Source organism: Pyrus communis, chromosome 2 (assembly GCF_963583255.1).
Source record: "Pyrus communis chromosome 2, drPyrComm1.1, whole genome shotgun sequence".
Classification (NCBI taxonomy): Eukaryota; Viridiplantae; Streptophyta; class Magnoliopsida; order Rosales; family Rosaceae; genus Pyrus; species Pyrus communis.
The window spans coordinates 4,303,553-4,320,857 of NC_084804.1; the positions used below are offsets into that span (position 1 = coordinate 4,303,553).

Below are 17,305 nucleotides of genomic sequence, written 5' to 3' on the forward strand. Positions count from 1 at the left end.
TTCTTTGAGTTTTCAAAGAAGTTCAAAGGTTTTCTTTTGCTTTGCAGGGTCATACGTTGAAACTTGAAAGCATTCCATTCTATCACACTACATGCATTGGCTGACCCCACGACGTGTTCAAACTCCAAAGTTACCGGCTTTCCTAAATAAGATACCACTGGCTTCACTGTACAGTACTATATTGTCACAAATCTTTCAGAGGCCAGGACTCTCGTCCCACATCTTTCAGAGGGCAGGACTGCAGGAGGACAAGGAATAGCGTCCCACATCTTCAATCTTCTTCACCATGCTGCCCAAGAGCAGCAGCTTCTCTGCTCTACTTGTTATTGTTTTCAGCTGCAGCTTCAGCTTGCTGAGATTTTGTGAGTCTGTGGTGCCCCAGGATGAAAGTAAGAGATAATATCTTACTCTATTGCTTTGAACTTCAATTAGGCTGGTGCCAAAATGTGTGGGGAGATGAAAAGTTTGAATCTTTGGAAGTTTCCCTGTGAAATTTTAAAACCTGGGTTTTGTTATCTTGTAATAATAAGAATCAACCATTTTTCTTAAATTTTGTTCTTAGATTTTCTCAGTGACCAAAATGGGTAATTGGAACTTAAATTGTTGTGGGCATAGCTTGTTTTTCTTTAATGTGATGTTCAAATGCTAAATATTACTTTCTTCCGAAAAGGAGCTAGTTCATCAGTAAATTATTTGTCATCTGTGAATACAAGAAATTCATTATTTTCTTTAATATTTATATCTGTATGTGATGGTTCCTTATAATTGTGGATAGTTGATGCTCTCCAAGAAATAACTAAAACGATGGGTGCAAATTATTGGAAGTTTAATGGCGATTCTTGCGAGATTGAATCTGTTGGGGTAACAGAAGAGCCACCAAAAGGAGCTGAGAGCAGTATTGGTTGTGAATGCAACAACACTGTCTGTCATGTCACAGAAATGTATAGTTCCCTCATCTTATTACTGAATATTTCTTACATGATTATATATATCTTGATTTCATTTACGTAATTATATATCGTTGAATGATAGAGGTTGGTATATTTTGTAATAATTTACTCGGAACCAAGAAAAGGAAAATAAATGAAGAAAGTTTTTATACTTGTTTCTATATTTTCGGGTAAACTATACTGACCTCCGATGGGGTTAGGTGAAATACAAGAATCCTCCTTGCAGTGGTAGAACTTACTTTTGGCCGTCCATGTCTAATAGGTGCTAGAAGAAGTTCTGTTGCTGGAGGGATAGATGTTCTCGGTTTTCCACCTAACGTTAAACTTGGCGATGGTAATAAGCTTGATGTTCTTGACCTCGATGTCTCGGAGGTACGTGTAGTTTGCCCAGGTATTTCCGTCTAAAGGAAGGGTTTTTCACAGAAGGAGAATAACTCTAAATGAAGACCACTAATCATTCATTTGCAAGCAAGTCCTTTATGATTATTCTGCTTTCTTAATAACATTGTACTCTGCATAATACTCGATTTCAAAATTTTAAATCTGACAGAGTACTCAAGGGTTATAGTCTACCCGGCATGCTTCCCCCTCAACTTGTCAAACTTCCTTACCTTAAACAAATGTAAGAGCATTTTGTAAAGTTCAAAAGTAATGTGACTATGTCTAATGACTTTGTTCTATCTGTGACCTTTATTTCTAGCGACTATGAGTATCACTTCATTTTCTTTTTCTTCCTCTTTGTGTAGTGATTTTGCTCTCAATTATCTAAATGGTACTATACCAAAAGAATGGGGTGCAGTGCAGTTAACTTCAATGTGAGCCTCTTGTCAATTTTTGTGATTGTATTTTGATTTCGTACTTCTTGTTGTAAATTAAATAGAAATTCTATGCAGCTCTCTTCTTGTGAATCGCTTGTCAGGGGAGATTCCGAAGGAGTTGGGAAATATTACTACTCTTACATCCCTGTAAGCTTAGATTTTTCGCTTTTCTCAGTATATTATTTTTTTGATCACGGACTTATTGTAACTAAGATTGTCAGGGTCTCCATCCCGTCTCCCTGGATTACATTCTGCTATTACTTCAAAAGCTGCAGAAGCTTTTCTATTTGCATCCATTGTGAAACCCTTTTTTTCCCTCCATATTGGATTTTCTTGCAGTCAATGAAAGTGATTCTGGCTTGCTCTTTCCAATCTCAATATTCTTTCTTTTTTGACAATCAGGGTTCTTGAAGCAAATCAATTCTCCGGAGTTGTTCCCCATGAGCTTGGAAGTTTAATCAACTTGGGAACTATGTAATGCAATTTTCCTTTTAGAAAAATTTGGTTCTTTATATATTTTTTGGTACACTGTTAACACTTTTTGAAGGATGAAAGATAGGTGAAAATTGATGGTTCATTGCTTTGGCATTGGAATTGCAGGATATTGTCCTCCAATCGTTTCACTGGAAACTTACCGATGACATTTTCTGGGCTAAGAAATTTGACAGACTTGTATGTTTTTTCAGTTTGTTTGTTTTTGAATGTCTAAAAACCTGCTTACGTGTCACCTGATACAATTTTATTGTCCAATGCAGTAGAATAAACGATAACAACTTCAGTGGAACAATACCTGATTTTATACAGAATTGGAAACAACTCAAAAGATTGTAAGATCTTTTGCTTTTGAAAAAATTCAGACCTGCCGTTTAAATCATTATAGATGAGCCAAATTACTTCAGACTTAATTGTTTCTAACGTTTCACGTATGCGTGAAATATGTATATATTGGATCGTTGAAGAGAAATGCATGCGAGTGGGCTTCAGGGACCCATCCCTTCCAACATATCTCTTTTGATCAACTTAACAGAGTTGTGAGTAAACGCATTTTCAAGTTTTCTTTGCAGCTTTAAGTTGTTATTTTTATTTTTGTTCTATTGAATTACTTGCTTTTATTTCTTGTGGTGCCTACTTAGGAGGATTAGCGATATAAATGGAACAGAGCAGGGTTTTCCAGTATTAAAAAACACAACAGGCCTAGAAAGATTGTACGTCGAGTATCTGTATCATCCATTACCTTGAAGGTGTTACTTATATTTACCTTTGACGCCAGTTTTTCTAATGCTATTTAGTTGCATATCTTAGGGTTCTGAGAAACTGTAACATTTCTGGAGAGATTCCTCCATACGTCTGGACAATGCAAAACCTGGACATGTTGTAAGTAGTGTGTGAAGTTGGGGACTGATTGCACTGTTGTCTTATGACTGGGAATGCAGTTTGATTATATTTTTGTATTCTGATTGTTATAGGGATGTCAGTTTTAACAAGTTAGTAGGGCAAATTCCAGCTACATTGAACTTAGAGAGTTTGAGATTCCTGTAAGTATAACCTTCTGCTACATATTTTTGGGAATGAAACTTTAGATTTTCAGGTTGCTGCGTGCTTAGTTGTTTATTCTTTCGTTATATAATCTAATATTGATGTAACACTCCAAAAATTCGATGTTGCTTTCTGTAGATTTTTAACTGGCAACTCTATGAGTGGGAGTGTACCAGACTCAGTGCTCAAGGATGGAAGTAGCATGTATGTCTGATACTTATTTTCAACGCGTCATCTTACTTCTTTCTCTCTTTTGATATATTTGCAACTTACCTTTACCTTCCATGCTTCTCTTTGTACCCAAGATCTTTCTCATGAGTGTATTATTACTAAGTAGGTACTAACACCGGCATTCTGGGAGCTAACCAGTTTAGCATTATTACGATGATTGCACATATGGAAGATTTTCAGTCTCACCTTTTCCTTGATGTATATTATTTTCCAAAATCTGCAATATGCTTTGCTATAAAATACATGTACAGTACCAGACTACAAGTCCCCTGTTTCCATTTTTTCATTTCTTAGTTGAATCTTCCTCGTTCTTTTTGGCTTTGACGGAGAGGGGATGCTAGTCTGGAAATGGCATCTCATGGAGCAACATCTTTCTAGGCTTATGTACCTTTTTCCTAGATAGCGAGTGACCCTTACGATTTATTTCTTGCATGCAGTGATCTTTCGTACAATAACTTCACATGGCAAGGCCCCGAGAAACCTGCTTGTCAAGACAACATGTCAGAATACTTGTCTAGTAAATATTCATGTTTTATGCCGGTTTTATAGCGATATAAACTGATTATTGTTTCACATATTTCCCTATGTTAGCAATCTAAACCTGAACTTGTTCCGGAGCTCTTCAAGAGAAAACAACTTGTAAGATTGTCTCTCTGTCTTGCTTTCTTTCGTTGCATTATAGCAATCACAAAAATGTTCATATATGCATGGTGTAGATTCCATGTTAACATATTTTTCCACTCAATTATGGCAGAAGGAGAGGTCTTCCATGCTTGAAGAATCTCAACTGTCCGCGATGTAAGGATATATTTAAGATTATATACGCAATAAAGTAAATTCTTCTGATTGTGAAGTGTGTGTTTCAAACAAAAAAAAAATGCTGGCAGTGAAGTTTGAAACCCGCTTTGCCTGAAATTTTTTTACATAGAACACTACATAATTCGAAACTTTAATGTTTTCATCACTGTTGTGTGTTAGTAGATAGTTGTATTGCATCCTTAGTACGTTACTATCCAGCATTCTTTCATGTTCTCTCACTTGTGCTTTTATTTTAACGTATTATGCCAGTTTCAACTTGTTTGCATGTTAATTGTGGTGGAAATGACATCGCTGTCGAAGGAAACAAAGGAAACATTTTGTATGAAGGAGACGGAGGAGTTGAAGGTGGCACTGCAGATTTTTTTTTAAATGATGCTTCTTATTGGGGATTTAGTAGCACTGGAGACTTCATGGATGACAACGATATCCAGAATACACGCTACTCTGTATCTCTGGCATCTTCCAATCTCTCTGGATTATACACAACAGCACGCATATCTCCACTTTCAATCACTTATTTCCATTATTGCTTAGAAAATGGTGACTATACCGTAACTCTTTACTTTGCGGAGATACAGTTTACAAATGACCAAACATATACGAGTCTTGGAAGGCGCATTTTTGATATCTATGTTCAGGTAATTGGTCATGTTGTTACAAGTGTATGTTTTGAAGTCACAAAGAGGTTTAACCGAAGCACTTTGTCTCAGGATGAAGTATTGCGGAAGGATTTCAATATTGAAGATGAGTCAAAGGTGGCTCAAAAGCCTGTAGTAATACAAGAACACAATGTCAGTGTGACGAATAATATCTTAGAGATCCGATTCTATTTTGCTGGTAAAGGTACAACAAGGATTCCTGAAAGAGGAGTATATGGTCCCCTTATCTCTGCTATTGCCGTGGAATCTGGTGAGTCGTTTTGATGAGTTCTTCTTTGCCATATTGCAAAGTATGCCTAAGAAAAAGCTTCTATCACAAAATTTTCTGAGTTTAGAACATGAGAATCAATTGATTTGTTCAATTTTTCAACTTCTTTTACGTTTTCTTTTGTTCAATATTGAAAGTGTTATGTTCATTTCAACCTTTGAAATTAACGTGTACCTGGACATATATCTTGTCCTTTCTCCTTGTATGTTATTCCAGTTAACTAGTTGATTTATTCCTTTGAGCAGATTCCAGAGATTGCTCAAATGGTGGAAAAAAAGGGACTGCTCACATTGTCACTGGAGTCATAGTAGGAGCATTTCTCCTAGTATTCGTGATATTAGGGATCCTTTGGTGGAAAGGGTACTTGCCTTGCAAAAGGGGAAGGAATAAAGGTGCTTGATCTTTCAAATGTGCCATTCTAAGATTCAGTGATTCGTATTGATAATTTTCACAAGAGAAAACTAACAATTAGATGATGTGTTTGCTCAAGAAAGGAAATATAGTGATGAATAATACTTTACGTGCTTTTCTGCTGTGCCTCCTTGGACAGATAGAGACGGACTTGATGGGCAGACAGGGGGTTTTACTTTAAAACAACTAAAAGCCGCCACTAACGACTTCGATTATGATAACAAAATTGGAGAAGGTGGCTTTGGTCCTGTCTACAAGGTACTTTAGGAACCTGTACATTGAATTGTTTCCCTGATGTTTAAGATTTTCTCTTTTTTACATTGAGATACGTAATTCTGAACATGGATTGGTGCAGGGTCAATTGCCTGATGGTAGAGTGATAGCCGTTAAACAGCTTTCGTCCATGTCAAGGCAAGGAAATCGTGAGTTCTTAAATGAGATGGGCATGATTTCTTGTTTGCAACATCCGAATCTTGTGAAACTTCATGGATGTTGTATCGAAGGAGGTCAGTTATTTCTGGTCTATGAGTACATGGAGAATAATAACCTTGCACGATCTTTGTTCGGTGAGTATGATGCCAATTATTCAACTGTATAAGTATGGTTATAGCCTTTTGTTTATTTATATTTTGATGCGCTAGACTGATTTCTAGATTTCTTCTTCTATACTCCCTGAGAACTTGAGTTTCGTTCTTTTCGGATATATCTGTTTACATAATTTATTTATAGATGAAAAGAAAGTTTGAGTCAGCATTATTTTCTTTGATATAATTTCGTAGGCCGAGAAAATCATCTGAAATTGGACTGGGCAACAAGGCTTAAGATCTGCATTGGGATAGCAAGAGGACTAGCTTTTCTCCATGAAGAATCAGTACTTAAAATTGTTCACCGAGACATCAAAGCGACTAATGTGCTGCTTGATGAGGACTTGAACCCTAAAATATCTGACTTTGGATTGGCAAAGCTTGATGAAGAGGAGAAGACACACATAAGCACCCGAGTAGCTGGGACCATGTCAGTTGCCACTTGCCATATCCTTGTTTACATTGACTTCGTGTTATACTTTCAGTGAAATCTAGCTAAATTGGTGAATATTTTTTTCATGTAACAACATATTGAGATCTTGATTTGCAGAGGATATATGGCACCAGAATACGCACTATGGGGTCACCTGACCTACAAAGCGGATGTTTACAGTTTTGGAGTAGTGGCCTTGGAAATCATCAGTGGGAAGAACAACAACAATTATATTCCGAGTGATGATTGGGTTTGCCTTTTAGATTGGGTACTCTTTACCACACCCTTTTGCTGTTTGATCCATTTTCTCATCCATTCTTCTGGTTGTTATCATTAATACTGATTCAGCGTGAAACTACGATGAACATTTTCAGGCTTGTCATTTGCAACAAACAGGTAACTTATTGGAGCTGATCGATGAGAAGTTAGGTTCCGAGTTTGACCAAAAAGAAGCAGAGATCATGGTTAAAGTAGCTCTCCTGTGCACAAATACCTCTGCATCACTTAGGCCTAGCATGTCCGAGGCGGTGAGCATGCTTGAAGGACAAACACCCGTCCCTGACGTGGTACCAGAACCGAGGACGTATAAGGAGGATTTGAGATTTAAGGCCATGAGAGACCTCCACCGCCAGCGGGGTGATCATTGCTCGAGTATTAGCCATACGCAAAATTCATTTACTGTCCATGCATTCGAATCTACCTCTACGACTGGCCTCGACTTCTCGGAAATCATCTCGGAATCAAGGCCCTCTTGAGAAATAGTGGAAGTTCTTTTTCTCTTGTGGCAATCATCATGTATCGGTAGTCTTTGTAAACGCATATGCAGATCTGCTGTGTCCATATTTTCTTGTACATACATACATACATACATATATATATATATATATATATGTGTGTGTGTGTGTGTGTGTGTGTGTGTTTGTTCTCTCCAGGGTTTAGGTTGTACTGAAAAAAAATCGGATGAGATAATTATTTGCATGGAATCATTTGAAATGACTGTTTAATGAAATAATTTTGTTCTCTCTAGGGTGTAGGTTGTATTGGAAAACATTGGATTGAATTAATGAATTTAAAATGACTGTTTAAATGACATAATATTTGCATGGAATCATTTGAAATTCGATTGTGCGTTTTTTTTTTTTTTTTTTTTGAAATTCTACTTTCATTACGGGGAAGAGTGGAGTTTTGAACTTGGTACACATGGATAGAAACTCAACTCTCGATCCACTATAAATTGGATCTATCCCTTCTTCTCACTCACATCCCAGTATGAAAAGAGTTTAAGAGTTTGGTTCCATTGAAAAAAAGTTAGTATGAAGGAGTGGCAACAATGCGGCACAAACAATTTAACCTCTTATAAAATTTTCTAGCCTATCATAATTCATGATGAGAATTTTGGCTAAATCGCACAAATTAAACATCGATTTCATTTTTTATTTTATTTTTTTAAACTTCGGCAATACGAGAGAAATTTGTTGATATAAAAAAAGTTACACTTAGTTAGGAGGACATAAACCTTACTTTCATAAAGCAAAAAAAAAGTCAAAATACAAAAAAAGAGGGGGGAGACATACACCTTAGCCCTCTTGAAAAATAAAATATAAGAAAAAAAAGGGGACATAGATTTTACCTCTCTTGAAAAAAAAATACAAAGGAAAAGAAGGGGTGGGCAAAGGACCAAACCGTCAAACCCCTTTAAAATAAAACCTAAAAGATAAGAACATGCAAGACAAGCCGCAAAACAAAATATTAGGTAAAAAAGAAAATCACAGATCGAGAAGGGGGGACAAACTTGTATGCGCCATGCACAAGAAATCTAAATGTAGAAAAGAAAAAATCTTTATGGGAGGAGCGGCATGCCAAACAAGTGAAGACAAGAGAAGCTCTAAATTGGCTAATTTGTCAGCAACTGCATTCTTTTCTTGAAATGTATGAGAGCAATGGACTATCATGTTTGTAATCGAGAAATACATTTTGGAGCGACCAATGAGGAGAAAAAGAACCAGAAACAAAACAAGATATCACGTTATATAAGAGTCACTTTCCAATCATAAATTTTGTCAATTCCATGCGTGAGCCAATTCCACATCAATTAATGCTAGTATTTGACAAATTAATTTATTCTAAGGAAAACTAATGAAAATAGCTTGAAAACTTTGAGTTTTAACGATAAGGACAAAATAAAAGATAAAGTGAATAGAACTAGTTTTGACTTTTTAGTGTAAAGATGTGAGTTTTCGTTAAATTGAACAATACCGGGAGCTTTTCGTTAAAATTCCCTTTATTCTAACTTCTCACTTTTCATAGTATTTATTTGAATGCTTAAAGTGGCGGAGCCAAAAATTTACAATGATGGGGTCAGAAATTTACCCTCGCCCGATGATGTCATCATTAGAGTACTGGACACCGGCGTCTGGCCCGAGAGCAAGAGCTTTGATGACATCAGATTCAAACCTATGCCTATGTATTTGCTTCCCCCAGTAAATAAATCCTCACCCACCCAAATTAGCACAGGAAGAAAGCACACTAACATAAGTAGCTTCATTTGGCTTCACAAAATAGCCCATCACATTCTCATGATTCATCATCATCTGAAAAAACCGAATTCCCTTACTAAAACACCCATTTCTCCCAAACCCGTTTATAACGCTTGTCCATGAAACCACGTCCCTTTATAACATGCTTTCAAATAGCAAAACAGCAAAACAGCAAAACCCATATCCTTATTCTTCCCAAACCCATCAATCATCGCATTCCACGCAACCACACATGGTTCAGACATTTCCTTAAACACCTTACGGCGCATCGCACAACTTACCAAACTCGACATAGAAGCTCACAAATGAGGTCTATATAGAAGGGCCGCACAAAGTGTATGGGAACCATCGAGGAGTCTAAAGAATCCAAATCCCCGCGTGACGACGATGAAGTGATGGCCGATTCGACGCCCTAGACAGGGCAGGCGGAAAACGCGGGTCTGACGATCTGGAGGTTGCCAGGCAGTAGATTCACGATGGTGCAAAGATTTAGTAGGGGGAGAAAAGGCAATGATGAAGTGATGGCTAACAAATGGAGCAGCAGCTCCTTCCTATAACTTCTATTTCACATAGTTGCTTTATTTTATTTTAAATTCTATTTTTATCCTATAACTTCTATTTCACAAAATTTGTTTCATATTTTTTTTAAATTATATTTTTTTCCTATAACTTCCTAAGTCATTATACAATATTAAATTAAATTAAGTAACATGAAACAACATTAAACAATATGAAATAACATTAAATAACATTAACCAACATACAAATTATATAACATAAAAAAATAATATTTAACAACATGAAACTTAAACAACATTTTAAAAAACATTTAATAACATAAAACTTAAACGCCTACTCCATGCTTATTTTGGCCCAAAGATGTGCAGCAAGATCATGTTGTAGGTACTTGTTTGTGACACGAGAACGTATCATTCTATAGCCTCATGTACCCATTTATAGAGATATTACCAGTTCTTGGATTGAAAGGCAAATTAGGCCCAACATATATTTTTGCACGAGCCCTTCTTGACCTATTTGGATCTTCTTGGTCGTCATCGGACTCTCCATCAATATACTCATCTCGCTCATCCTTCACTATCATATTGTGTAATATGATGCAAGACATCATGATGGAGTCCAAATTTTCTCGACTCCACCCTCTTGCCGATTCACTAATAATCTTCCACCGTGCTTGTAGAACGAAAGCTCTTTCAACATCTTTCCGGTATGCCTCTTGATTTAAGGTAAACAACTTTTCTGCGTCATTCCTAGGGTTTGGAATTGCTTGGACAAGTGTCGCCCACTTTGGGTAGATGTCATCTGCCAAGTAATACCCCATATTGTATTGACGGTTGTTGATGTAGTAGTGAAGTTGAGGTGCTTTACCTTCCGTCAAGTTATTGAAGAGGGGTGAACGCCCAAGAACCGTAATGTCATTTTGGGATCCAGGGACTCCAAAGAAAGCATGCCAAATCCATGTGTCATATGAGGCAACCGCCTCTAACACAACAGTTGGCTTTCTCAACCTTCCGCTAAAGCCTTCTTGCCATCCGGTGGGACAGTTCTTCCAATCCCAATGCATACAGTCCAATGACCCTATCATGCCCGGAAACCCACAGTCTTCAGCTTTGCAAAGGAGCCGATTCAGATCTTCTTGATTTGGCCCGCCGAGGTACTCGTCTATTGTGTCACATAATTGTTGAATAGTATCAAGGCATGTAGACTTAGACATACCATGGGTTTTATCCATCAAATCAGCTGGGGAGCCATAGGCCATCATTCGAAGTGCAACAGTAACCTTCTGATGAGGTGAGAAACTAGGGCAGCTTGCTCTGTCCAGCTTCTGTGGAAAATATGGATTGACTTGCTGGACATCATGAAGTAAACACTCGAAGACATGACACCTCATCCGGAAGCGACGTTTGAAATCCTCTTCTGTGTACACCGAGTTGGCGTTGAAGTAGTTGTTCATCAGATTGACATGCGACATCGCTTTGTTTAGTGGTTTGTAAGAGTGACCAGCAATAGAGCCACCCCATTGAGGTTGTTCCTCAGTTGGTTGACACACCATAGCCGCAGCCATGACTGCTGCCATGTTTTGTTTGTTGCGCCTTACTTGAATTTCTTCATCACACTCCTCATCTTCTCGTCTCATTTGCACCCATTTTGCTTCCAATTTGGAATTGGATGAAGACCCCCAGTTGGAATCCGAAGAGGATCCAAAGTTGGAATTCATTGCAAACTTGAATTGAAAAAGATTGAATTGAAAGAGATTGAATTGAAATAGATTGAATTCAAAGTTGTGTGAATTATAGCCCAATATCCACCCTATTTATAACAAAAGAAAAATTCAAATCCAACTGCTAGCTGACGTCAGCATGTGTAAAAATGTGGTTTTTTGTTAAAGTGAACAGTACCAAAAGTTTTTCGTTAAAGTTTCCACATTTTATACCTCAATTTTATACCATCTTATGTGACAAATGAGTTGAATTGGACAAGCCCAATCATTCAATATCAATTTTCCTATTAATTTCATTATTTTTTATTAAAAGACTTCAATAAAGAAAATTGCAGACTTCAAGTCTCTATCTTCCGTTAATAACTTAATTTTTGTTGAAGGTGTTTTTATTTGAAGAATTATAGGGAGAGAGATGCAGCGGCAAGGTGTAGAGAGAATTGGATGAATTTTGAGGTGTTTTCTCACCAATTGTTAATAGTAGGAAGGTTAAATCTTTAAAATCAGAAAACCATTCAAAATATACCATGGAATCCCAATAAAATTTATACAATTACATTCCTAATTCTCATGAAAGCTAGTAGGCATTATTTAAGAAAATAATCAGATGAAATCCTTCTTTTAAACCAACCCACAAAAAAGATGTTGAAAAGAAAAAAAAAATAAAATCATAAGAGATGAAAGCAATGGAGCCAATGAAGATTGGAGAGGGAATACTTGAATGTAATGCTCGCCAAGTGATTGATGCAATGCCCAAGGCATAACTCGACAACATTCGACAAGTTACGTTGAGAACACTCGAAAAATTCTTTTTATAGCACTTATCGAATTATTTCGACGTATGTCGATATCTATTACAATATAATTCGATTCATGACAACAAATTCACTAAATATTCAACAAAATAACTCAGTAAGAAATACTTTTGCATGCTCCGCTCTGTTTCTATTTAAAACTTACTTTAACCTTGGAGTTCCCCAATGTCAAATGTCGGGTCCGCCACTGCTCGTCTCCAAACACATTTGTCTGTAACCAAACGCCTCGTAATTAGTTGCTATGCATATGCATGAACTGAATATAGACGCAATATTGTTTTATACATTTCCTTTTGATGACTTTTCAAACGACAAGGTTTTTTCCATGGTTTGAACTTTCCAGTCAAAGAAGGTTAATCTAGTTGCCTACACGACACATAAAAGTTATACACATAAAGTAAACCAAATAAATGGTCAATATTGGGAGGAAAGGAAGTAAAACACCTAAACAATTTTCACCAACGAAAAGAATAAAACACCTCAATAATATTGTACGTATGAGATTGAATGCCAGTATAAGAGATTGAATGCTATTCAGTAGCTATATAATATGTCTGGTATGCTATGAGTATGTTATGACATATGCATTATGCCGATATTTTGCTAGGATCAATATGTCATAACATGCATTTTGTTAATGCTTTGTTATGTTCGCATGTGATGACATGTCATAATATATCCTAAACTTTATCCCACAATTTGACAGAGTACGTACGTAAATGAACCCATGCAGTACATTAGCTTGTCTTGTTTGTTTTGTGCGCCAAAAAAAAACACTTAATAAATCATTAAACATGCCTTATCGTAACTAGTTTATTAGCTAATTGCCATCAAGGTTAAGCTAGTTTTGGACGATGTGGTTATTATCTGTTTAGTGATATTTGCTAGCAAACACGCTTCAAGCCCTGGGATCAGTAAGACAAAAACTTCACTATAGTTGGATAGCAAATCAATTACTAATATTTCAACAACAAAAAATACGACTTATTATCTGTTTAACCGTTATTAGATTTATTTTATATTAGGGATTTGTAAATTTTTCTTTTTATGTGTGTTTGTCAAAAGATCTCTTGCTAAATGCTCTAACGATGTTTAGCAAAACATAAATGTTTTCAAGTTAAGTAACGGTTTTATAAAAAAACACATTTTAGATGTGTATTTTTCAGAATATAACAAACACACTTATAACATAAACGCTTACTAGTAAAAATACTTCCACCGAAAACGTTTCCTTTACTAATCGAAGCAGAATATTCCCCATTTTGGTAAACCATGGGCGCATCATAATCATAAAACCAACTTCTTTTGCCTACATTATTATATTATCCAATTGAAAAGCATTTGGGAGCCCATCATGGCATGTGATCCGTCAGCCGTGTGAATCTCTTCTCTCTCTCTCTCATGGCATGTGATCCGTCAGCTGTGTGAATCTCTTCTCTCTCTCTCTCTCTCTCTCTCTCTCTTCAGAAAGTACAAAAACAGAAAGCTTTAATTGGTGATAGGATGGTTAAAAGATAATCCTGGTAGTAAAGAATGAACCAGGATCCTCGCCGGATCCATTCGATTCTACTGATCATGCAATTGTATCCGTTTATCGTATATCGTGCGATCAGTTTTCGTTAGGTACTATTTATATTTGAATTTTAAATGATTTCTAATCGCACAATATACGATGAACGAATACGATTACGTAATCTATAGGATCCCTAGGCCTTAGGTAGCGTTTGGTACGCAGACGGGACGGGACGGAACAGATGTTCTGTGTTATGTTTGGTACGCGCAGGACGGAACAAAACGGTTGTTCCGTCCTGCGTTTGGTAGCACATGGACGGAACGGAACCAAAAGATTAAAATGACTAAAATACCCATGTTCCGCTGTTGTTTGGTACAATTTTATGGGCGGAACAGGACATGACTCTTTTTTTTTTTTTTTTTTTTTTTTTTTTTTTTTTTTTTTAAGTTGTTCAAATTTGAACACTATTATCCATTATTTGTTTTTCTTGGTTCAAATTTTAAGAGGTATATATTGTGTTTCACATGCAAACCCCTTTAAAATTTGTAATTTTTCCCTTTTTCTACACCTCCATTCGAATTTTCACCACAAACCCATCAAATTTTATTGTGCAAATTGCAAAACCCACACCCCAATTCAATTTTTAGTCCCTAATTTTGGTCCTTTCAATTGTGGGTTGTTGTTTAGGGAGTTTAGGTTCTACAAACATTAGAATTGGCCTTGTTTAGAAGGACACCCCTCTAAATATTCCCCATTGCAGGAACAAGGCAAACCACATAAGAGCACATGACAAATGTTGAAAAATATATAAGTTTAATGATCATGCATATCGTAACATTTTAGGGTTTAAACATTTAAAACTTAAACAAAGAAAATGAAATATGCATAACTTAAACATGAAATTTCCGAAATCAAACATTCGTCCTGACTTAAAAAACAAATAATGTCTTGCTAAAGTAATAATGAAAACACTTAGAAGTTGATAAAGTTCCCCATACTAAAACCACAAATACTAAAACACTTAGAAGTTGATAAAGTTCCCCATACTAAAACCACAAATACTAAAACCTCAAAGGCTCTCCATAAACACTTTAATGAAATCTGGCTTCTGTGAGTCATCCAATGTGGTCCAAATACCCATCAGATCGGTATCTTTCACTAACTTCATTGAAATTCTTAACACCTGATCGTATGGGAGATCCATGGCCTGAAGCTCAGAAGGTAATCTAGCTTTTGCTTCTCTAAAAGTAAAACTTTCACCTAATTCCAAAAATCTGCAAAGAAAACAAATAATACATTTGTATACCTTTAGCACAGAGAGTTCCAAGAATCAGAATCGAAATTCCAAAAATCTGAACGGGACAGTTTCCCGAATCTGGAAAACAAAATGCATCAGACACGCACAATAACGATCCAACAAAAAAAAAAGATCCAAACTATATAAGCTGATAAACATGCAAAACTCACAGATAAATAACGATCTTGGGCTGATTTAGAATCACGATTCGTAATATTAGTCTTCAGACTTGTAAGCGACCAACAATCTGTCAGAGCAATACCATTTTGTTTTTCCAATAATCCACATGAGATTAAACCCAAACATGTCAAAAAAATTTGTGCCTTTCAACACAGTCAACACATGGATTAGTCCATTGACATTTAGAATGAACCATTGTTCTTTACCACATGGCTGCAATTTTTATATACAAACATTAGTCTTCTAACACAAATTTTCAAGATTGTCTGCGTGTTCACCAAAAACACAAAGGTTTCCAAAATTCCAACGACCCTTTTAATTTCTTCTCAAAAATTCAAAATCCATTTTAATCCAAACTGGAAAAAAGCAAAACTATAAAAAACCACACGCAAATAATTTTAAAACAACTGCACTCACACAGTTTATATTTTTGCACAACAGCAATAATGGTTTCACTTGTTTTGAGGATTAATCAGCACCATAACTCCTGTACTTCCCTAGTAGTCTTCTCTTTCACAACCTAATCTTTTCACTATATTTCAAATGCACTGACAGTTTCTTTGCAAAGGCAAATCCTTATATTTTATCAATAAACCATTAAAAAAACGTAAAACAGAAACTCCGAAAATCAAGAGTAGGGCTTGAGAGAGAGGAAAGAAAATCCTATTCCCTAATAAACTCACCCACACAAAAGAGGACCTTAACTGGGCAGTTTTCAGATGTTTGTTGGTTGTTACAAAAAGAAAAACCTAACTCGAACTTTCACAGTTTACAAATCAATATTTATTAAGAAGATCATATCAGTGGTTAATAGATAGAGCATATGAGTGTTTTGTCCTTACAAGAAAAGAGTCCAAATCTTGACATCCCTATACCTATGTCATCCTCCTATAGAGAAAAATTGGTCACGTCTATCGTTTTTCAAAGATGAGAGTACATTTCTACGAATTCTGTTATATCTACAAGCTCTTGAACACTGAATTGGTCCCTTCATTAGGCCTAATCCAAACATTTGATCTAAACCTAGCACTAAAACGTCATGAAATTATATTTAACCACATAAGCCAGCTTTATGTCATCCTTCTAAATTCATAATAATACCTGTAACATCCCACATCGCCTAGGCGAGTGATCCTTAAATGTATATTCCCATCCCTACCTAGCACGAGGCATTTTGGGAGCTCACTGGCTTCGGGTTCCGTAGGAACTCCGAAGTTAAGCGAGAAGAGGGTTAGAGCAATCCCATGATGGGTGACCCACTGGGAAGTTGCTCGTGAGTTCCCAAAAACAAAACCGTGAGGGAATGGTAAGCCCAAAGCGGACAATATCGTGCTACGGTGGTGAAGCGGGCCCGGGAAGTGGTCCCGTGTGTGCCGACGAGGACGTCGGGCCCCTAAGGGGGTGGATTGTAACATCCCACATCGCCTAGGGGAGTGATCCTTAAATGTATATTCCCATCCCTACCTAGCACGAGGCATTTTGGGAGCTCACTGGCTTCGGGTTCCGTAGGAACTCCGAAGTTAAACGAGAAGAGGGTTAGAGCAATCCCATGATGGGTGACCCACTGGGAAGTTGCTCGTGAGTTCCCAAAAACAAAACCGTGAGGGAATGGTAAGCCCAAAGCGGACAATATCATGCTACGGTGGTGGAGCGGGCCCAGGAAGTGATCCGCCCCGGGCCGGGATGTGACAATACCAATTCAGAAATTGAATTACTCCAGAATGCCAAAGAACCTTAAATTTCCTCTAAATCAAGCAATATAAGAAATAAAATTACATTTCCAAAATCTATAAATTTAATGGATTAAACAGTAAATATACTAAATGGGACTTCAGCCATCGAAACTAAAACTCAACCAACAGTACCCTTTTCCATTATGGACGTTTTTATAAATCAAGAACAATGCCTAATCTCTGTTCTTTCACAAAAAGACAAAATTACCAAGATTGATAATTATATACTGTTAAAGTTAACTAAGTAACCAACAGAGATAAGAGTAAAAATATAAACATAAACTG

At 36.6% G+C, this 17,305-nt stretch overlaps 2 protein-coding genes across 2 annotated transcripts; one reads left to right on the forward strand and one right to left on the reverse strand.

Annotated features, from left to right (window-relative positions):
* The first annotated feature begins 24 nt into the window (after positions 1-24).
* On the forward strand, positions 25-7,773 carry LOC137725966 (probable LRR receptor-like serine/threonine-protein kinase RFK1). The gene is made up of 24 exons (XM_068464811.1): positions 25-389; positions 776-941; positions 1,501-1,572; positions 1,697-1,765; positions 1,844-1,915; positions 2,171-2,242; positions 2,369-2,440; positions 2,524-2,595; positions 2,728-2,799; positions 2,902-2,973; positions 3,071-3,142; positions 3,235-3,303; positions 3,443-3,508; positions 3,973-4,035; positions 4,127-4,174; positions 4,290-4,333; positions 4,604-4,992; positions 5,065-5,263; positions 5,527-5,673; positions 5,832-5,950; positions 6,048-6,258; positions 6,472-6,706; positions 6,827-6,977; positions 7,084-7,773. Exons 1-24 carry the CDS (start codon positions 287-289, stop codon positions 7,462-7,464), a joined length of 3,036 nt encoding a protein of 1,011 aa, XP_068320912.1. The 5' UTR covers positions 25-286; the 3' UTR covers positions 7,465-7,773.
* Positions 7,774-9,201: 1,428 nt separating this feature from the next.
* LOC137723505 (putative pentatricopeptide repeat-containing protein At1g10330) lies at positions 9,202-11,341 on the reverse strand. The gene is made up of 2 exons (XM_068462702.1): positions 10,773-11,341; positions 9,202-9,379 (listed from the first exon to the last, which is right to left on the reverse strand). Exons 1-2 carry the CDS (start codon positions 11,339-11,341, stop codon positions 9,202-9,204), a joined length of 747 nt encoding a protein of 248 aa, XP_068318803.1.
* Between the last annotated feature and the right edge of the window lie 5,964 nt (positions 11,342-17,305).

Coding starts and splice junctions, on each gene's coding strand:
- LOC137725966 (XM_068464811.1), top strand. CDS start 287: ATGCTGCCCAAGAGCAGCAGCTTCTCTGCTCTACTTGTTATTGTTTTC. Junction 3,509..3,972: donor CTCAAGGATGGAAGTAGCAT/GTATGTCTGATA, acceptor TCTTGCATGCAG/TGATCTTTCGTACAATAACT. Junction 5,674..5,831: donor CAAAAGGGGAAGGAATAAAG/GTGCTTGATCTT, acceptor CTCCTTGGACAG/ATAGAGACGGACTTGATGGG.
- LOC137723505 (XM_068462702.1), bottom strand. CDS start 11,341: ATGGCAGCAGTCATGGCTGCGGCTATGGTGTGTCAACCAACTGAGGAA. Junction 9,380..10,772: donor CAAGAAGGCTTTAGCGGAAG/GTTGAGAAAGCC, acceptor CATGTTATAAAG/GGACGTGGTTTCATGGACAA.